At 31.5% G+C, this 17,909-nt stretch overlaps 1 protein-coding gene across 8 annotated transcripts in view; it reads left to right on the top strand.

The window, feature by feature from the left end:
- sdk (sidekick cell adhesion molecule) overlaps nucleotides 1-17,909 on the top strand; it is a 223,097-nt gene that overhangs the window by 119,748 nt on the left and 85,440 nt on the right. For 7 of the 8 annotated variants that reach the window (XM_068352202.1, XM_068352203.1, XM_068352200.1 and 4 more), the window contains exons 2-6: nucleotides 5,791-5,886; nucleotides 11,374-11,550; nucleotides 15,126-15,345; nucleotides 16,637-16,819; nucleotides 17,671-17,879. In XM_068352202.1, coding sequence (XP_068208303.1) covers nucleotides 5,791-5,886; nucleotides 11,374-11,550; nucleotides 15,126-15,345; nucleotides 16,637-16,819; nucleotides 17,671-17,879 — 885 coding nt within the window. Of the gene's footprint in view, nucleotides 1-5,790; nucleotides 5,887-11,373; nucleotides 11,551-15,125; nucleotides 15,346-15,408; nucleotides 15,441-16,636; nucleotides 16,820-17,670; nucleotides 17,880-17,909 lie in introns of those variants that run through there. The other variant, XM_068352201.1, reaches the window with a different exon arrangement.

The raw sequence follows: 17,909 nt of genomic DNA, 5'->3' as shown, positions 1-17,909 counted from the left end.
GTTTTTCCTAAGAAAGCAATGTTCTCCATTGTTTCCTAAGAAAGCAATGTTCTTCATTGTTCCTAAGAAAGCAATGTTCTTCATTGTTCCTAAGAAAGTAATGTTTCCATAGTTCCTAAAAAAAGCAATGTTCTCCATTGTTTGTAAGAAAGCAATGTTCTTCATTGTTCCTAAGAAAGCAATGTTCTCCATTGTTTGTAAGAAAGCAGTGTTCTTCATTGTTCCTGAGAAGCAATGTTTCCATAGTTCCTAAAAAAAGCAATGTTCTCCCATTGTTCCTAAGAAAGCAATCCTCTCCATTGATTCTGGAGAAAGCAATGTTCTTCATTGTTCCTAAAAAAGTAGTGTTCTCCATTGTTCCTAAGAAAGCAATGTTCTCCCATAGTTCCTAAGAAAGCAATGTTTCTCCATAGTTCCTAAGAAAGCAATGGTTCTCCATTGCTCCTAAGAAAGCAATGTTCTCCATTGTTCCTAAAAAAGCAATGTTCTCCATTGCTCCTAAGAAAGCAATGTTCTCCATTGTTCCTAAGAAAGCAATGTTCTCCATAGTTCTTAAAAAAGCAATGTCCCCCATTGTTTGTAAGAAAGCAATGTTCTCCATTGTTTGTAAGAAAGCAGTGTTCTTCATTGTTCCTAAGAAAGCAATGTTTCCATAGTTCCTAAGAAAGCAATGTTCTTCATTGTTTGTAAGAAAGCAATGTTCTCCATTGCTCCTAAGAAAGCAATGTTCTCCATTGCTCCTAAGAAAGCAATGTTCTCCATAGTTCCTAAGAAAGCAATATTCTTCATTGTTTGTAAGAAAGCAATGTTCTCCATTGTTCCTAAGAAAGCAATCTTCTCCATTGATTCTAAAAAAGAAATGTTCTCCATTGTTTGTAAGAAAGCAATGTTTCCATAGTTCCTAAGAAAGCAATGTTCTCCATTGTTTGTAAGAAAGCAATGTTTCCATAGTTCCTAAGAAAGCAATGTTCTCCATAGTTCCTAAAAAGCAATGTTCTCCATTGTTTGTAAGAAAGCAGTGTTCTTCATTGTTCCTAAGAAAGCAATCTTCTCCATTGATTCTAAAAAAGCAATGTTCTCCATTGTAAGAAAGCAATGTTCTCAATTGCTCCTAAAAAAGCAATGTTCTCCATTGTTCCTAAAAATGCAATGTTCTCCATTGTTTCTAAGAAAGCAATGTTCTCCATTGCTCCTAAGAACGCAGTGTTCTCCATTGTTCCTAAAAGAAAGCAATGTTCTCCAATGTTCCTAAGAAAGCAATGTTCTCCATTGTTCCTAAGAAAGCAATGTTCTTCATTGTTCCTAAGAAAGCAATGTTTCCATAGTTCCTAAGAAAGCAATTTTCTCCATTGATCCTAAGAAAGCAATGTTCTCCATAGTTTCTAAGAAAGCAATGTTCTCCATTGTTCCTAAGAAAGCAATCTTCTCCATTGATTCTAAGAAAGCAATGTTCTCCATTGTAAGAAAGCAATGTTCTCAATTGCTCCTAAAAAAGCAATGCTCTTCATTGTTCCTAAGAAAGCAATGTTTCCATAGTTCCTAAAAAAGCAAAGTTCTCCATAGTTCATAAAAAAACAATGTTCTCCATTGTTTGTAAGAAAGCAGTGTTCTTCATTGTTCCTAAGAAAGCAATGTTGTTCTTTGTTCCTAAGAAAGCAATGTTCTCCATAGTTCCTAAGAAAGCAATGTTCTCCCTAGTTCCTAAGAAAGCATTGCTCTTCATAGTTCCTAAAAAGCAATGTTCGAAAGCAATGTTTCCATAGTTCCTAAGAAAGCAATGTTTCCATAGTTCCTAAGAAAGCAATGTTCTCCATAGTTCCTAAGAAAGCAATGTTCATCATCGCAATCTTCATCACAAAGACTCCCTTCTTTGCTACCCAAAGCCTCTCCATCATCGCCGGAGATGGAGGACGACCTTTTCCAACTCCATTAATTCTTGAGGGCAACACACTCCTCCATCGCCTCTGCTACTCCTGCCCCTGCACATTGCCACAGGCTAATTCTCTCTTGCTCATTACCTACCACCCATGCACGCCTACCCTTCCCCTCCCCCCACCTTAACCTAGGAGGCAAGCCCCAGTACCCCTCCCACCAGGCTCCCAAACCCCCTAAACCCTAGCGGAGTCTGTGACACATTCCAGATCCATCGCACATCCTTTTGCCTCGACTGTTCTTCTCCCCGAACGCTGAAGAAGGCTGGGCGCGGGGGCGGGGTGGGTGGGTGGGGGGGGGGGGGCGTTCTTCTTTGGCGACGGATTTGATGTACACTCCTTTGTACAGTTGGCATCATTAATTCCAGTACACTTCATGGGAGGTTAAGTAGACGACAGTGTACCAGAATTAATGAAGCCAATTGTACATAGTCGATTCCTTGGCCTTATTGTGAATTAAATATTTAGACAGCTGTTTTATCTTAGGAGGTATAAATTTTTCCTGTTGGAGTCCTTGGGCTTATAGCATCCTGCTTTTCCAATAAGGGCTGTAGCTGAGCTAGTAAAAATAATAGATAAACGCATTATACGTATAAATGAAATCTCATGAGCATCTTTCTCCTTTATTTTACAAGCACTCTTTAGCTTCGTAGATTTAATTGTTCTTCCCTTCCAGTGCATATTTTATACCATATATTCATCATTTGATGTCTTGTATGTTTTTTACTATTGTTAACACTGTATATATATATATATATATATATATATATATATATATATATATATATATATATATATGTATATATATATATATATATATATATATATATTTATTTATATATATACACACATGTATGTATATATATATATATATATATATATATATATATACACATATATATTATATATATATATATATATATATATATATATATATATATATATATATATATATATATATATATATATATATATATATATACATATGCATGTATATATATATATATATATATATATATATATATATTTATATATATACACACATGTATATATATATATATATATATATATATATATATATATATATATATATATATATATTATATGGATATCTGTCATCATTACTTCTTTGATATGTTATTTAATTATATTGATTATTCTTGTAAAATAAAATAAAAAATTATTAATTGAAATGTCAATGTGTCTTAAAAACCACACGTATAGTCCTACAGAACTCTTTTCCCGTATTTAATCTTGAAAGAATCATATTTTGTTTTTGTGTGTTTATTGCATATTTTTTTTTTTTTTTTTAATTTCCCAGGCTTTTAATTTTTTCTATAATTATTTACTTTTTATCGTATATATTTTTGTTGCATTTTTAAATTACCTTTATGTATTCAGTATTTGCCTTTTAAAATTTCTACGTTAAAATTATTTACATTTTTGTTTGTTTGTATTAGTAAGTTACATGAATTTTGCTATTTTTTAATATTTTACCTTTTAGTTTTCAGTATTTGCCTTTTAAAATTTCTACGTTAAAATTATTTGCATTTTTGTTTGTTTGCTTGTGTTAGTATGTTATATGATTTTTTTTTCTTTTTTGTTACAAGCAGGAACTTTATATTTCAAATTAAGAAACATACATGTCAATATTTTTCATCTTTTGAATTTGAACACCTCCCAGAAAATTCCCTGACTACTATAAAATTGAATCGACTGAAACTGCACCTTCCCTCGGTATCTAAAATGAATTTTGCTATTTTTAATATTCTATTACAAGCAGGGACCTTATATTTCAAATTAAGAAACATACATGTCAATATTTTTCATCTTTTGAACTTGAACACCTCTCAGAAAATTCCCTGACTACTATAAAATTGAATTTTTTAATATTTTGTTACAAGCAGGGACTTTACATTTCAAATTAAGAAACATACATGTCAATATTTTTCATCTTTTGAACTTGAACCCTTCTCAGAAAATTCCCTGATTATAAAATTGAATCGACTGAGACTGCACCTTCCCTCTGTATCTAAAATGAATTTTGCTATTTTTTATTTTATTACAAGCAGGGACTTTATAATTCAAATCAAGAAACATACATGTCAATATTTTTCATCTTTTGAACTTGAACACCTCTCAGAAAATTCTCTGACAACTATAAAATTGAATCGACTGAGACTGCACCTTCCCTCGGTATCTAAAATGAATTTTGCTATTTTTTATTTTATTACAAGCAGGGACTTTATATTTCAAATTAAGAAACATACATGTCAATATTTCTCATCTTTTGAACTTGAACACCTATCAGAAAATTCCCTAACTACTATAAAATTGAATCGACTGAGACTGCACCTTCCCTCGGTATCTAAAATGAATTTTGCTATTTTTTATTTTATTACAAGCAGGGACTTTATATTTCAAATTAAGAAAAATACACGTCAATATTTTTCATCTTTTGAACTTGAACACCTATCAGAAAATTCCCTGACTACGATAAAATTGAATCGACTGAGACTGCACCTTCCCTCGGTATCTAAAATGAATTTTGCTATTTTTTTTTTATTTTATTACAAGCAGGGACTTTATATTTTAAATTAAGAAACATACATGTCAATATTTTTCATCTTTTGAACTTGAACCCCTCTCAGAAAATTCCCTGACTACTATAAAATTGAATCGTCTGAAACTGCACCTTCCCTCGGTATCTAAAATGAATTTTGCTATTTTTTATTTTATTACAAGCAGTGACTTTATATTTCAAATTAAGAAACATACATGTCAATATTTTTCATCTTTTGAACTTGAACACCTCTCAGAAAATTCCCTGACTACTATAAAATTGAATCGACTGAAACTGCACCTTCCCTCGTTATCTAAAAAGAATTTTGCTATTTTTTATTTTATTACAAGCAGGGACTTTATATTTCAAATTAAGAAACATACATGTCAATATTTTTCATCTTTTGAACTTGAACACCTCCCAGAAAATTCCCTGAATATAAAATTGAATCGACTGAAACTGCACCTTCCCTCGTTATCTAAAAAGAATTTTGCTATTTTTTATTTTATTACAAGCAGGGACTTTATATTTCAAATTAAGAAACATACATGTCAATATTTTTCATCTTTTGAACTTGAACCCTTCTCAGAAAATTCCCTGACTATAAAATTGAATTGACTGAAACTGCACCTTCCCTCGGTATCTAAAATGAATTTTGCTATTTTTTATTCTATTACAAGCAGGGACTTTATATTTCAAATTAAGAAACACACATGTCAATATTTTTCATCTTTTGAACTTGAACCCTTCTTAGAAAATTCCCTGACTACTATAAAATTGAATCGACTGAAACTGCACCTTCCCTCGGTATCTAAAATGAATTTTGCTATTTTTTTTATTTTATTACAAACAAGGACTTTATATTTCAAATTAAGAAACATACATGTCAATATACATATTTTTCATCTTTTGAACTTGAACCCTTCTCAGAAAATTCCCTGACTACTCTAAAATTGAATCGACTGAAACTGCACCTTCCCTCGGTATCTAAATCGATATCTCATTCCTCATTTTTTTTTTCTTTTTTGTTACAAGCAGGGACTTTATAATTCAAATCAAGAAACATACATATCAATATTTTTCATCTTTTGAACTTGAACACCTCTCAGAAAATTCCCTGACTATAAAATTGAATCGACTGAAACTGCACCTTCCCTCGGTATCTAAATCGATATATCATTCCTCATGACTCCTGTATAGCTGACGAGGCGGCGCTGACATTTTGTTGATGGCAAGCCTTGTTACCAGCTACTCCTCACCAGAGGGTTTAATTGCATGTTTTCTTGTCTTTCGCAGGTCCCGTGCAGCCTCCCAGGTTCATAGGTCAACAGGTCGCCACAGAGAGTTTAGTCAGCGAAGGCCACACGAAGATTTTGCAGTGCCAAGCGTTAGGTTTGTTGTTCATGTCTATGGTTTTCTTTTCATCTTTTCCTTAACTGGGATTAGATTTGTAGTTCTTGAATGTGTGTTTGAGACATGTGGGTAACTATGATTGTTTGTTTGGTCTTGAATGTGTGTGTGTGTGTGTGACATGTTGTGGGTAACTATGATTGTTTGTTTGTTCTTGAATGTGTGTGTGTGTGTGTGTGTGACATGTTCTGGGTAACTATGATTGTTTGTTTGTTCTTGAATGTGTGTGTGTGTGTGTGTGACATGTTCTGGGTAACTATGATTGTTTGTTTGTTCTTGAATGTGTGTGTGAGACATGTTGTGGGTAACTATGATTGTTTGTTTGTTCTTTTTGTGCTGTGTATACAATACAATTAATTATGATCAATCTAAATATTTGGATGTGATTCTGTTCAGATCATGGTATGAATGTACTTGCGATTTTCTTTTAATCTTTGCCATAACTGCGATTAGATTTGCAGTTCTTGAATGTGTGTTTGAGACATGTTGTGGGTAACTATGAGTGTTTGCTTGTTCATTTTGTGCTGTTTATACAATACAATTGATTATGATCAATCTAAACATTTGGGTGTGATTTTGTTTAGGTTCATGGTATGAATATAATTGCATCATCAGTTGAAAATTACCTTGACCGATAGATAATTACGAATTGAGAATTATTTATGTTTGTAAATATATGATAACACTTAAAAAAGTTTTTATTTTAAAGGTATCATCCGAAATGCCTTAGTTAAAGACAAAGTGTTTTTCATTTCTTTCATTGAAAAGGCCTTAATTTCCCCATAGCTAAGCTAGTGAAAGACTAAATGTGTAATAACCAGTAAAGATTCAGATCTTGATAAGAAAAATATTAAATGATCGACAGCCTCAGGTTATACATAGTTTAATCTATAAACGATCTTACAAAGTATCTGTCTCGGTAAACAGAGAGAGAGAGAGAGAGAGAGAGAGAGAGAGAGAGAGAGAGAGAGAGAGAGAGAGAGAGAGAGAGTTAGTTGATTCTCTGCCTGATTACCATAAATTTTTTGATTATTCATTTTTACAGTTTAATCTATAAACGACCTTACAAAGTATGTCTCGTTTACTTAAAAAAAAAAAAAAAAAAAAACGAAATATTCACAGCTTTTGGTTAGAGGTCGAAGTGGATCCTTCACTTGCTCATAATTAGCTTTCTTGAAAGAGATTGTCTTTGACAGCATCTGTATCGTAATGCCTTTGGTAATTCTTATCTACTTCCGTTGCCTACTCGGGCGAACTTCATCTCGTGTTTGTTTCTGCGTGCGTTGTTAAATGATATGGTATGATTGACAGTTTGCTGGGTGTTGGTCTGCGTTCTCTCTCTCTCTCTCTCTCTCTCTCTCTCTCTCTCTCTCTCTCTCTCTCTCTCTCTGTCTATGCTGGAGTAGATTGATATAATGCTTGATATAGACAAGAAGTCCTGTACATACATATATACTTATTGCTTGGCATAGATAAAAATCTTGCGGAGCATGAGAGAGAGAGAGAGAGAGAGAGAGAGAGAGAGAGAGAGAGAGAGAGAGAGAGAGAGAGCAAGCGTTAAAGCTTTGTTGAATGTCTCATATTTCAGGCTTTCATTTTCATTATACAATTTTCAAAAACTTTCTCATTGAGTTTCCAATTTGTATTGTATATAGTGAAATAACCTTCCTTTATCTTACGATAATATCTCGTTCTTACCCCTTTCAATTCCTTATCCAACATCCAATTCAATTTCAGTCTTATTTGTTAACATTAGAGGTAGCTCTTATTTTCGGATCATTCGTCGGTAGAAAGTCGAAAGCCAAAGAAAGCAAGGAAGACGGAGAGGGGGTCGATTTTATATCTTGTAAGATGGGTCATCATCATATCTTATCGGGCCAACGTTTTATCCACTGCAAAGCGGCCTGATTACATTCATAGAGATCCAAATATGTACAGATTCGCCCCTGTTCACACCCACGGTCCATTGTCAGTAGAACTTCAAAAGTTCAAAGTTGGAGCAAATGCTTTTTTGTTGACCAGGCGGACATGAGTCTTTTTATAGTTTATTTATGACATAATTGTTTTTGATGTTGTTAATAGTTTATATATGACATGTCTGTTTTGACGTTACTTATTTTAGAATGATTTATTGTTAATTTGTTCTCTTCGGTTATTTATTTCCTTATTTCCTTTCCTCACTGGGCTATTTTTCCCTATTGGAGCCCCTGGGCTTATAGCATCTTGCTTTTCCAATTAGGGTTGTAGCTTGGATAGTAATAATAATGGGATGCCCATATGGGCATTCAGCTGAGGATCGAGAATTCCTCCAGATGGGTAAACATACAAAAGAAAAAATCTAAAATATCGAAGTAGAGGGAGGAAAAAAATCATCTGTCACTATGGTAAAAGTTATTCCCCTATTTCTGGAATTTCCAAAAAACTTATGGAACTTGTTAAAAGATGAGAGGTAAAATTTTAATTTTTTACTCATTTGCTCTTACAATCATTTTAATTGACAGGGCGTCATTAGAACTTTCAACTCAGTGATAATTTCAAATTAGACTACGTTTTGGCAATTCATTTTGGAGAAAGTTTAGTTTTTTTGGTCTAAATTTGTTGATTTATTTTCAGGCTAAAGTTATTTTCCCCAAATTTACAGTTATTATTGTGGCTATATCTAAAAGAATGTCGGAACAAACTAGAACTAGAAACAAATGTTAACATAAGACACATGAGTGACAAACATAGGCTATCTTAACCAAGACCAAATAGTAAATTTGGTGAAAGGACTTTTAGCTACTGTGCGCCTAGACATTTTAATAAACTGCCAACTGAAATGAAGGACCTAAAGGGAGCAATTGAATTTAAGAAGAAACTAAAGACATTACTTTTCACAAGATCATATGATTTGGAAGATGCTACAATCAAAGAATTGTTTAAGTTATAATGAAAATGTTTCGTTAGATGATTGATATGGACCCGCCCGAGAAGCAGTTCACTCGACTTCAGTGGAGGGTTGGATTTAAACCCAAAACAAGTAAACAAGTATATAGCCTCACTGTGGTTTCTGCTTCACAGCTTCACAATACTACGGTCACCATTCAGGCCTGTCTTTCACACCAATTCCTCAACATGCATTTCTTTGTCTATTCTGTATAAAAGACACTATAGATATTTTTCTTTGTCTATTCTGTATAAAAGACACTATAGATATTTTTCTCTGTCTATTCTGTATAAAAGACACTATAGATATTTTTCTCAGTCTATTCTGTATAAAAGACACTATAGATATTTTTCTCTGTCTGTTCTGTATAAAAGACACTATAGATATTTTTCTCTGTCTATTCTGTATAAAAGACACTAGATATTTTTCTCTGTCTATTCTGTATAAAAGACACTATAGATATTTTTCTCTGTCTATTCCGTATAAAAGACACTATAGATATTTTTCTCTGTCTATTCCGTATAAAAGACACTTTAGATATTTTTCTCTGTCTATTCCGCATAAAAGACACTATAGATATTTTTCTCTGTCTATTCCGCATAAAAGACACTATAGATATTTTTCTCTTATCTATTCTGTATAAAAGACACTATAGATATTTTTCTCTGTCTTTTCCGCATAAAAGACACTATAGATATTTTTCTCTGTCTATTCCGCATAAAAGACACTATAGATATTTTTCTCTGTCTTTTCCGCATAAAAGACACTATAGATATTTTTCTCTGTCTATTCCGCATAAAAGACACTATAGATATTTTTCTCTGTCTATTCTGCATAAAAGACACTATAGATATTTTTCTCTGTCTATTCCGCATAAAAGACACTATAGATATTTTTCTCTGTCTATTCTGTATAAAAGACACTATAGATATTTTTCTCTGTCTATTCTGTATAAAAGACACTATAGATATTTTTCTCTGTCTATTCTGTATTAAAGAAACTATAGATATTTTTCTCTGTCTATTCTGTATTAAAGACACTATAGATATTTTTCTCTGTCTATTCTGTATAAAAGACACTATAGATATTTTTCTCTGTCTATTCCGCATAAAAGACACTATAGATATTTTTCTCTGTCTTTTCCGCATAAAAGACACTATAGATATTTTTCTCTGTCTATTCTGTATAAAAGACACTATAAATATTTTTATCTGTCTATTCTGTATAAAAGACACTATAGATATTTTTCTCTGTCTATTCTGTATTAAAGACACTATAGATATTTTTCTCTGTCTATTCTGTATAAAAGAAACTATAGATATTTTTTTCTGTCTATTCTTATAAAAGACACTATAGATATTTTTCTCTGTCTATTCTGTATAAAAGAAACTATAGATATTTTTTTCTGTCTATTCTTATAAAAGACACTATAGATATTTTTCTCTGTCTATTCTGTATAAAAGACACTATAAATATTTTTCTCTGTCTATTCTGAATAAAAGACACTATAGATATTTTTCTCTGTCTATTCTGAATAAAAGACACTATAGATATTTTTCTGTCTATTCTGTATAAAAGACACTATAGATATTTTTCTCTGTCTATTCTGTATAAAAGACACTATAGATATATTTCTCTGTCAATTCTGTATAAAAGACACTATAGATATTTTTCTCTGTCTATTCTGTATAAAAGACACTATAGATATTTTTCTCTGTCTATTCTTATGAAAGACACTATAGATATTTTTCTCTGTCTATTCTGTATAAAAGACACTATAGATATTTTTCTCCGTCTATTCTGTATAAAAGACACTATAGATATTTTTCTCCGTCTATTCTGTATAAAAGACACTATAGATATTTTTCTCTGTCTATTCTGTATAAAAGACACTATAGATATTTTTCTCTGTCTATTCTGTATAAAAGACACTATAGATATTTTTCTCTGTCTATTCTGTATTAAAGACTCTATAGATATTCTTCTCTGTCTATTCTGTATAAAAGACACTATAGATATTTTTCTCTTATCTATTCTGTATAAAAGACACTATAGATATTTTCCTCTGTCTATTCTGTATAAAAGACACTATAGATATTCTTCTTTGTCTATCCCGTATAAAAGACACTATAGATATTTTTCTCTGTCTATTCTGTATAAAAGGCACTATAGATATTTTTCTCTGTCTATTCTGCATAAAAGACACTAGATATTTTTCTCTGTCTATTCTTATAAAAGACACCATAGATATTTTTCTCTGTCTATTCTGTATAAAAGACACTATAGATATTTTTCTCTGTCTATTCTGTATAAAAGACACTATAGATATATAAGTAACCATATGAATATCCCCCCCTACAGGTTATCCCCAACCACAATACAAGTGATATATAAGTAACCATATGAATATTTCCCCCTACAGGTTATCCCCAACCAGAATACAGTGATATATAAGTAATCATATGAATATTTCCCCCTACAGGTTATCCCCAACCAGAATACAGGTGATATATAAGTAATTATATGATTATTTCCCCCTACAGGTTATCCCCAACCGGAATACAGGTGGCAACGTGACGGCGAATTACTGGGAGAGTTTTCGGGGGAACATTTTTACAAAATTTCATCTGTCACAAGAGAAGATGCTGGAGATTACCGCTGTGTGGCGCTCAACTCGGCCGGGGCCATATTTTCGGCTAAAATCACCGTCTCTGTCGCGTGTAAGTGGATTTTTAAGGGACATTCCTGTTCTCATGAATTCTTGTAGGTTTCACTTCTTTGCCTATTAGATCGAGTGGAAGGTTTCTGTAGGTTTCTGTAGATGTTTTCGGTGTTATTCAAGATATGTAAAGTATGTGAGGGAAATATTTGCAAGTTATCGAATCGCTGTTGTTTAAGATAAGGTAATATTTGGAGTTATTTTTTTAACTGAGTAAGGTATCAAATCGCTGTCATTTAAAATAGGGTAATATTTGGAGCAATTTATTAACAAAGCAAGTTATGGAATCGCTGTTGTTTAAGATAAGGTAATATTTGGAGCATTTTTTTTTTAACAAAGCAAGTCATGGAATCGCTGTTATTTAAGATAAGGTAATATTTGGAACATTTTTTTAACAAAGCAAGTTATCGAATCACTGTTGTTTAAGATAAGGTAATATTTTAGGTAATTTTTTTTACCAAAAGTTATCGAATCGCTGTTATTTAAGATAAGGTAATATTTGGAGTAATTTCTTAACAAAAGTTATCGAATCGCTGTTGTTTAAGATAATGTAATATTTGGAGTAATTTTTTTTAACAAAGCAAGTTATCGAATCACTGTTGTTTAAGATAAGGTAATATTTTGGGTAATTTTTTTTACCAAAAGTTATCGAATCGCTGTTATTTAAGATAAGGTAATATTTGGAGTAATTTCTTAACAAAAGTTATCGAATCGCTGTTGTTTAAGATAATGTAATATTTGGAGTAATTTTTTTTAACAAAGCAAGTTATCGAATCACTGTTGTTTAAGATAAGGTAATATTTTGGGTAATTTTTTTTACCAAAAGTTATCGAATCGCTGTTATTTAAGATAAGGTAATATTTGGAGTAATTTCTTAACAAAAGTTATCGAATCGCTGTTGTTTAAGATAATGTAATATTTGGAGTAATTTTTTTTTAACAAAGCAAGTTATCGAATCACTGTTGTTTAAGATAAGGTAATATTTTGGGTAATTTTTTTTACCAAAAGTTATCGAATCGCTGTTATTTAAGATAAGGTAATATTTGGAGTAATTTCTTAACAAAAGTTATCGAATCGCTGTTGTTTAAGATAATGTAATATTTGGAGTAATTTTTTTTAACAAAGCAAGTTATCGAATCACTGTTGTTTAAGATAAGGTAATATTTTGGGTAATTTTTTTACCAAAAGTTATCGAATCGCTGTTATTTAAGATAAGGTAATATTTGGAGTAATTTCTTAACAAAAGTTATCGAATCGCTGTTGTTTAAGATAATGTAATATTTGGAGTAATTTTTTTTTAACAAAGCAAGTTATCGAATCACTGTTGTTTAAGATAAGGTAATATTTTGGGTAATTTTTTTTACCAAAAGTTATCGAATCGCTGTTATTTAAGATAAGGTAATATTTGGAGTAATTTCTTAACAAAAGTTATCGAATCGCTGTTGTTTAAGATAATGTAATATTTGGAGTAATTTTTTTTAACAAAGCAAGTTATCGAATCACTGTTGTTTAAGATAAGGTAATATTTTGGGTAATTTTTTTTACCAAAAGTTATCGAATCGCTGTTATTTAAGATAAGGTAATATTTGGAGTAATTTCTTAACAAAAGTTATCGAATTGCTGTTGTTTAAGATAATGTAATATTTGGAGTAATTTTTTTTAACAAAGCAAGTTATCGAATCACTGTTGTTTAAGATAAGGTAATATTTTGGGTAATTTTTTTTACCAAAAGTTATCGAATCGCTGTTATTTAAGATAAGGTAATATTTGGAGTAATTTCTTAACAAAAGTTATCGAATCGCTGTTGTTTAAGATAATGTAATATTTGGAGTAATTTTTTTTAACAAAGCAAGTTATCGAATCACTGTTGTTTAAGATAAGGTAATATTTTGGGTAATTTTTTTTACCAAAAGTTATCGAATCGCTGTTATTTAAGATAAGGTAATATTTGGAGTAATTTCTTAACAAAAGTTATCGAATCGCTGTTGTTTAAGATAAGGTAATATTTGGAGCAATTTATTAACAAAGCAAGTTATCGAGTCTCTGTTGTTTAAGATAAGATAATATTTGGAGTATTTTTTTAGCAAAGCAAGTTATCGAATCGCTGTTTAAAGTAATATTTGGAGTATTTTTTTTTTTTTTAACAGAGCAAGTTATCAGGTCGCTGTTGTTTAAGATAAGGTAATATTTGGAGTAATTCTTTTTAACAAAGCAAGTTATCGAATCGCTGTTATTTAAGGTAAGGTAATATTTGGAGTAATTTTTTAACAAAGCAAGTTATTAAATTGCTGTTGTTTAAGATAAGGTAATATTTTGGAGCAATTTATTAACAAAGCAAGTTATCGAATCGTTGTTGTTGAAGATAAGGCAATATTTGGAGTAATTTTTTTAATAAAGCAAGTTATCGAATCGCTGTTGTTTAAGATAAGGTAATATTTGGAGTTATTTTTTTAACTGAGTAAGTTATCAAATCGCTGTTGTTTAAGATAAGGTAATATTTTGGAGCAATTTATTAACAAAGCAAGTTATAGAATCGGTGTTATTTAAGATAAGGTAATATTTGGAGCAATATTTTTTTTTAATAATGCAAGTTATCGAATCGCTATTATTGAAGATAAGGTAATATTTGGAGTTTTTTTTTTTTAATGCAAGTTATCGAATCGCTATTATTGAAGATAAGGTAATATTTGGAGTTTTTTTTTTTTAATGCAAGTTATCGAATCGCTATTATTGAAGATAAGGTAATATTTGGAGTATTTTTTTTTTTAACAGAGCAAGTAATCAAATTGCTGTTGTTTAAGATAAGATAATATTTGGAGTATTTTTTAGCAAACAGCTGTATGGAGTATTAAATTTTCTACTTTTTCTGTGAGACGCATAATAAAAGTCTTGAATTTATACAACACCTAGATTGAAAGCTGATAAGCATTATCCTTCCAAGGAGGAATTTCTTTCTCGATGTTACCATGTAAAACAAAGTTAACCAATAACCTTTTAATTGAATATTATGATTTAAATGCACTATTTTGCAGCAAATATTTTCATGTTGAACAGACCGATGTATCATTTTATAGTTTATATATGTAATATCTATATCAATGTTTTTACTTTTCTTAAAGTGTTTTATTTTAGTTTCCATAAGTTATCCTGTAGTTTGTTTATTTCCGTATATCCTTTCCTCACTGGGCTATTTTTCCCTGTTGGAGCTCTTGGGCTTATAGCATCCAGCTTATCCAACTAGGGTTGTAGCTTGGCTAGTAATGATAGTAATAATAATAATAATAATAATAATAATAATAATAATAATAATAATGATGATAAAAATTATTATTATAATAATAATAATAATAAAAATAGTAATAATAATAATAATAATAATAATAATAATAATAATAATCATTATTATTATTATTATTATTAATATTATTATTATTATTATTATTATTATTATTATTATTATTAATATTAATATTATTAATATTATTATTATAATAGGAAGCTATGTTACTCAACCGACAGTACCCCCCAACAAATAGGATACTTGTTAAGCTATTTCACTATAATTTCATCCTTCAGATATGACTGGATATAACGCCACAGAAGGCACAAACGTCACAGCCACGGCTGGCAGCGCAGCGGTGTTGTCCCTTCCTCCAGTCAACTCGTACCCTCCTCCGTCTGTGACCTGGCAGGCGGATGATGGGTCACTACTCTATGGCATCAAATATGCAACGGCCAACGACGACTCCTCGCTTATCATCTTGTCAACCGAACGCACAGACATGAAGACTTACAGGTTAGAATGCTATTAAGGTTTTTTGTGTTGACCAGGCTGACATGAGTCTTTTTAATAATCTTGTCAACCGAACGCACAGACATGAAGACTTACAGGTTAGAATGCTGTTAATGTTTTTATGCTGACCAGGCTGACATGAGTCTTTTTAATAATCTTGTCAACCGAACGCACGGACATGAAGACTTACAGGTTAGGGTGCTATTAATGTTTTTTTATGTTGACCAGGCTGACATGAGTCTTTTTATAGTTTATATATGACACATCTGTTTTTGACGTTGTTAATAGTTTATATATGACATATCTGTTTTGACGTTGTTACTGTTTTTAGAATGATTTATTGTTAATTTGTTCAAATCATTTATTTATTTCCTTGTTTCCTTTCCTCACTGGGCTATTTTTCCCTATTGAAGCCTTTGGGCTTATAGCATCTTGCTTTTCCAACTAGGGGTGTAGCTTGGCTGATAGTAATAATAATAATAATAATAATAATAATAATAATAATAATAATAATAATAATAATATACGTTTTGATTAATTTTGAGCGAAGAATGTTATTTTGTATAGCCTGTTGGATAAGCTTCAAGATTTGTCTGGATAATTTATGTGGTTAATTATCCAGTTTCACTAAGCCTTTAGGATTCAGTTACCAAAAAAAAAAAAAATACTTAGTAAATCAATACTTTGTTGTTGGACTACTTTTTGAATAATAGCAAACAATTTGGGTAGATTTTATTTTTGTTTCACTCATTTTTCTTTTGCTTGTTCTCAAGTAATTTGAATCTCTCTCTCTCTCTCTCTCTCTCTCTCTCTCTCTCTCTCTCTCTCTCTCTCTCTCTCTCTCTCTCTCTCTCTGTTCCGATAAATGTTTTGTAGCTAAGATGATAATGTTGGTGATTTCACAGGATCAAAATATTTTAGTACGGAAGTAGAACGCTTCCAATTTATCAATAATTTTCCAGGCAAGAAGCATCACATTTTCTGGTCATTTGAACTTGCACTTGTGCATAACTTATACTATATACAGTCCATCCTTATCAGTAGAACTTTAGTATGGAAATAAACGGGAAAAAGTCAAGAAATTTTGGTTTTCCTCGATGCATTTGAGATCTACATGTTCCTTTTTAAGTCAAATTTGTTGTTATTTAATGTTCCCATATAAATGTTTAGCATATATTATTTATACTGGTTTGAGATATCTTTCTTCTATCTACCATGATATCAAATCTTTCACTACGCTCATTATCAGATATTTATTTTTACTCTATTCATGAAATTTGGACTCATTCCTCAGTGCTCGCATCACCAACACACAATTAGGAGTAGAGGAAATTAGTGGAGACATCAGGTTAATAGTAGAGGGCGATGAATCAGCTCCCGAAGAGGAGTTGGCACCAACTATGATTGTCCCGCCAGTCAACACGACAATTGTTAAGGAATCGAGCATTGCACATTTGCAGTGCATAGCAAATGCAAGGTTAGTACCTAATGTTATACTTCTTGATTGATATTTGTGGGTTATGAATATGTGTATAGGTTTGTATGGTCAATTCAATATGTATGACATACTTTATGGTTATAATTTAAAGGTGGTATCCAAAATTAACTTTATATTTATTTTTTGAGGTGTCAAAAGAATTAGAAGCATAATTTATACTTATTAATATCTTGAAAACTTTATTTTTCTTCAAATTTATCGTGTGCATATAAGCAGAATGATAGACAGATAGATGTTTAGCTTTATCTATTCTTTAGCACTGATGTTCTTTACATGGAGAATAAGTCATGGCAAGTCAGTATGATTACACTATATTTTAGCAGGAGGAAATTGTAATTGAAACTCAAGACTCATGACTTTGCAGTGGACTTGTAGTCTCCCCCAAACACCCATCCCTAGCTTAGAAGAACAATGAGGTTGCATTCACTAATAATCGGCGTCCTAGAGGGCGCTCGTGTTAGGTGTTGGTGGCGTGGTCCAAGTGTGGTTTCTAGGGCCTCTGTTACGGCCCTTCCCTTTGATGAAGGAATTATCTAAATGGAAGACAGCCTGTGAATAGTGGTTTTCACACGCCCCTGCTGTATACACGACACCCACAAGGTGCTCGCGCGAGGGTAGTAACCTCTGCATTCCATGCTTTTATCTTTCTCTGATATATTTGGAAGATTTATATCAGAAAAGTGTAAAGAAGGACGTTTTTACCGGCCGTCACAGGTCTCTCCCCAGAAATAGATTTTTCCTTCGTCAAAATCCCTTAAGTGGATCTACGGGTTTGTGAATATAAATACTTAATTAAATATCTATTCATAATGTTACTGTTTTTTTCTTAGGCCACTGTATCAACTAGAGACTCTATGGTTCAAAGATGATGTCCCAATTGAGCTATCGGGAGTTGTGTTCTCCTTAAATGGCCTCTGGAATCGTACCCTAAGTCTCCTTCAAGCAGAGCTCAGTTATGCAGGAGTTTATAAATGCCAAGTGCGACTAAAAACAAGTATTGATGACCCTATTGTTGCAATAGCTCATGTATCTGTTATTGGTGAGTTTTAATTTCATTCAAGTGATTAAT

Source organism: Palaemon carinicauda, chromosome 28 (assembly GCF_036898095.1).
Source record: "Palaemon carinicauda isolate YSFRI2023 chromosome 28, ASM3689809v2, whole genome shotgun sequence".
In the NCBI taxonomy this organism is placed as follows: Eukaryota; Metazoa; Arthropoda; class Malacostraca; order Decapoda; family Palaemonidae; genus Palaemon; species Palaemon carinicauda.
Note: the sequence above shows the minus strand (reverse complement) of the source record. Positions and strands in the feature narration are given on the sequence as shown.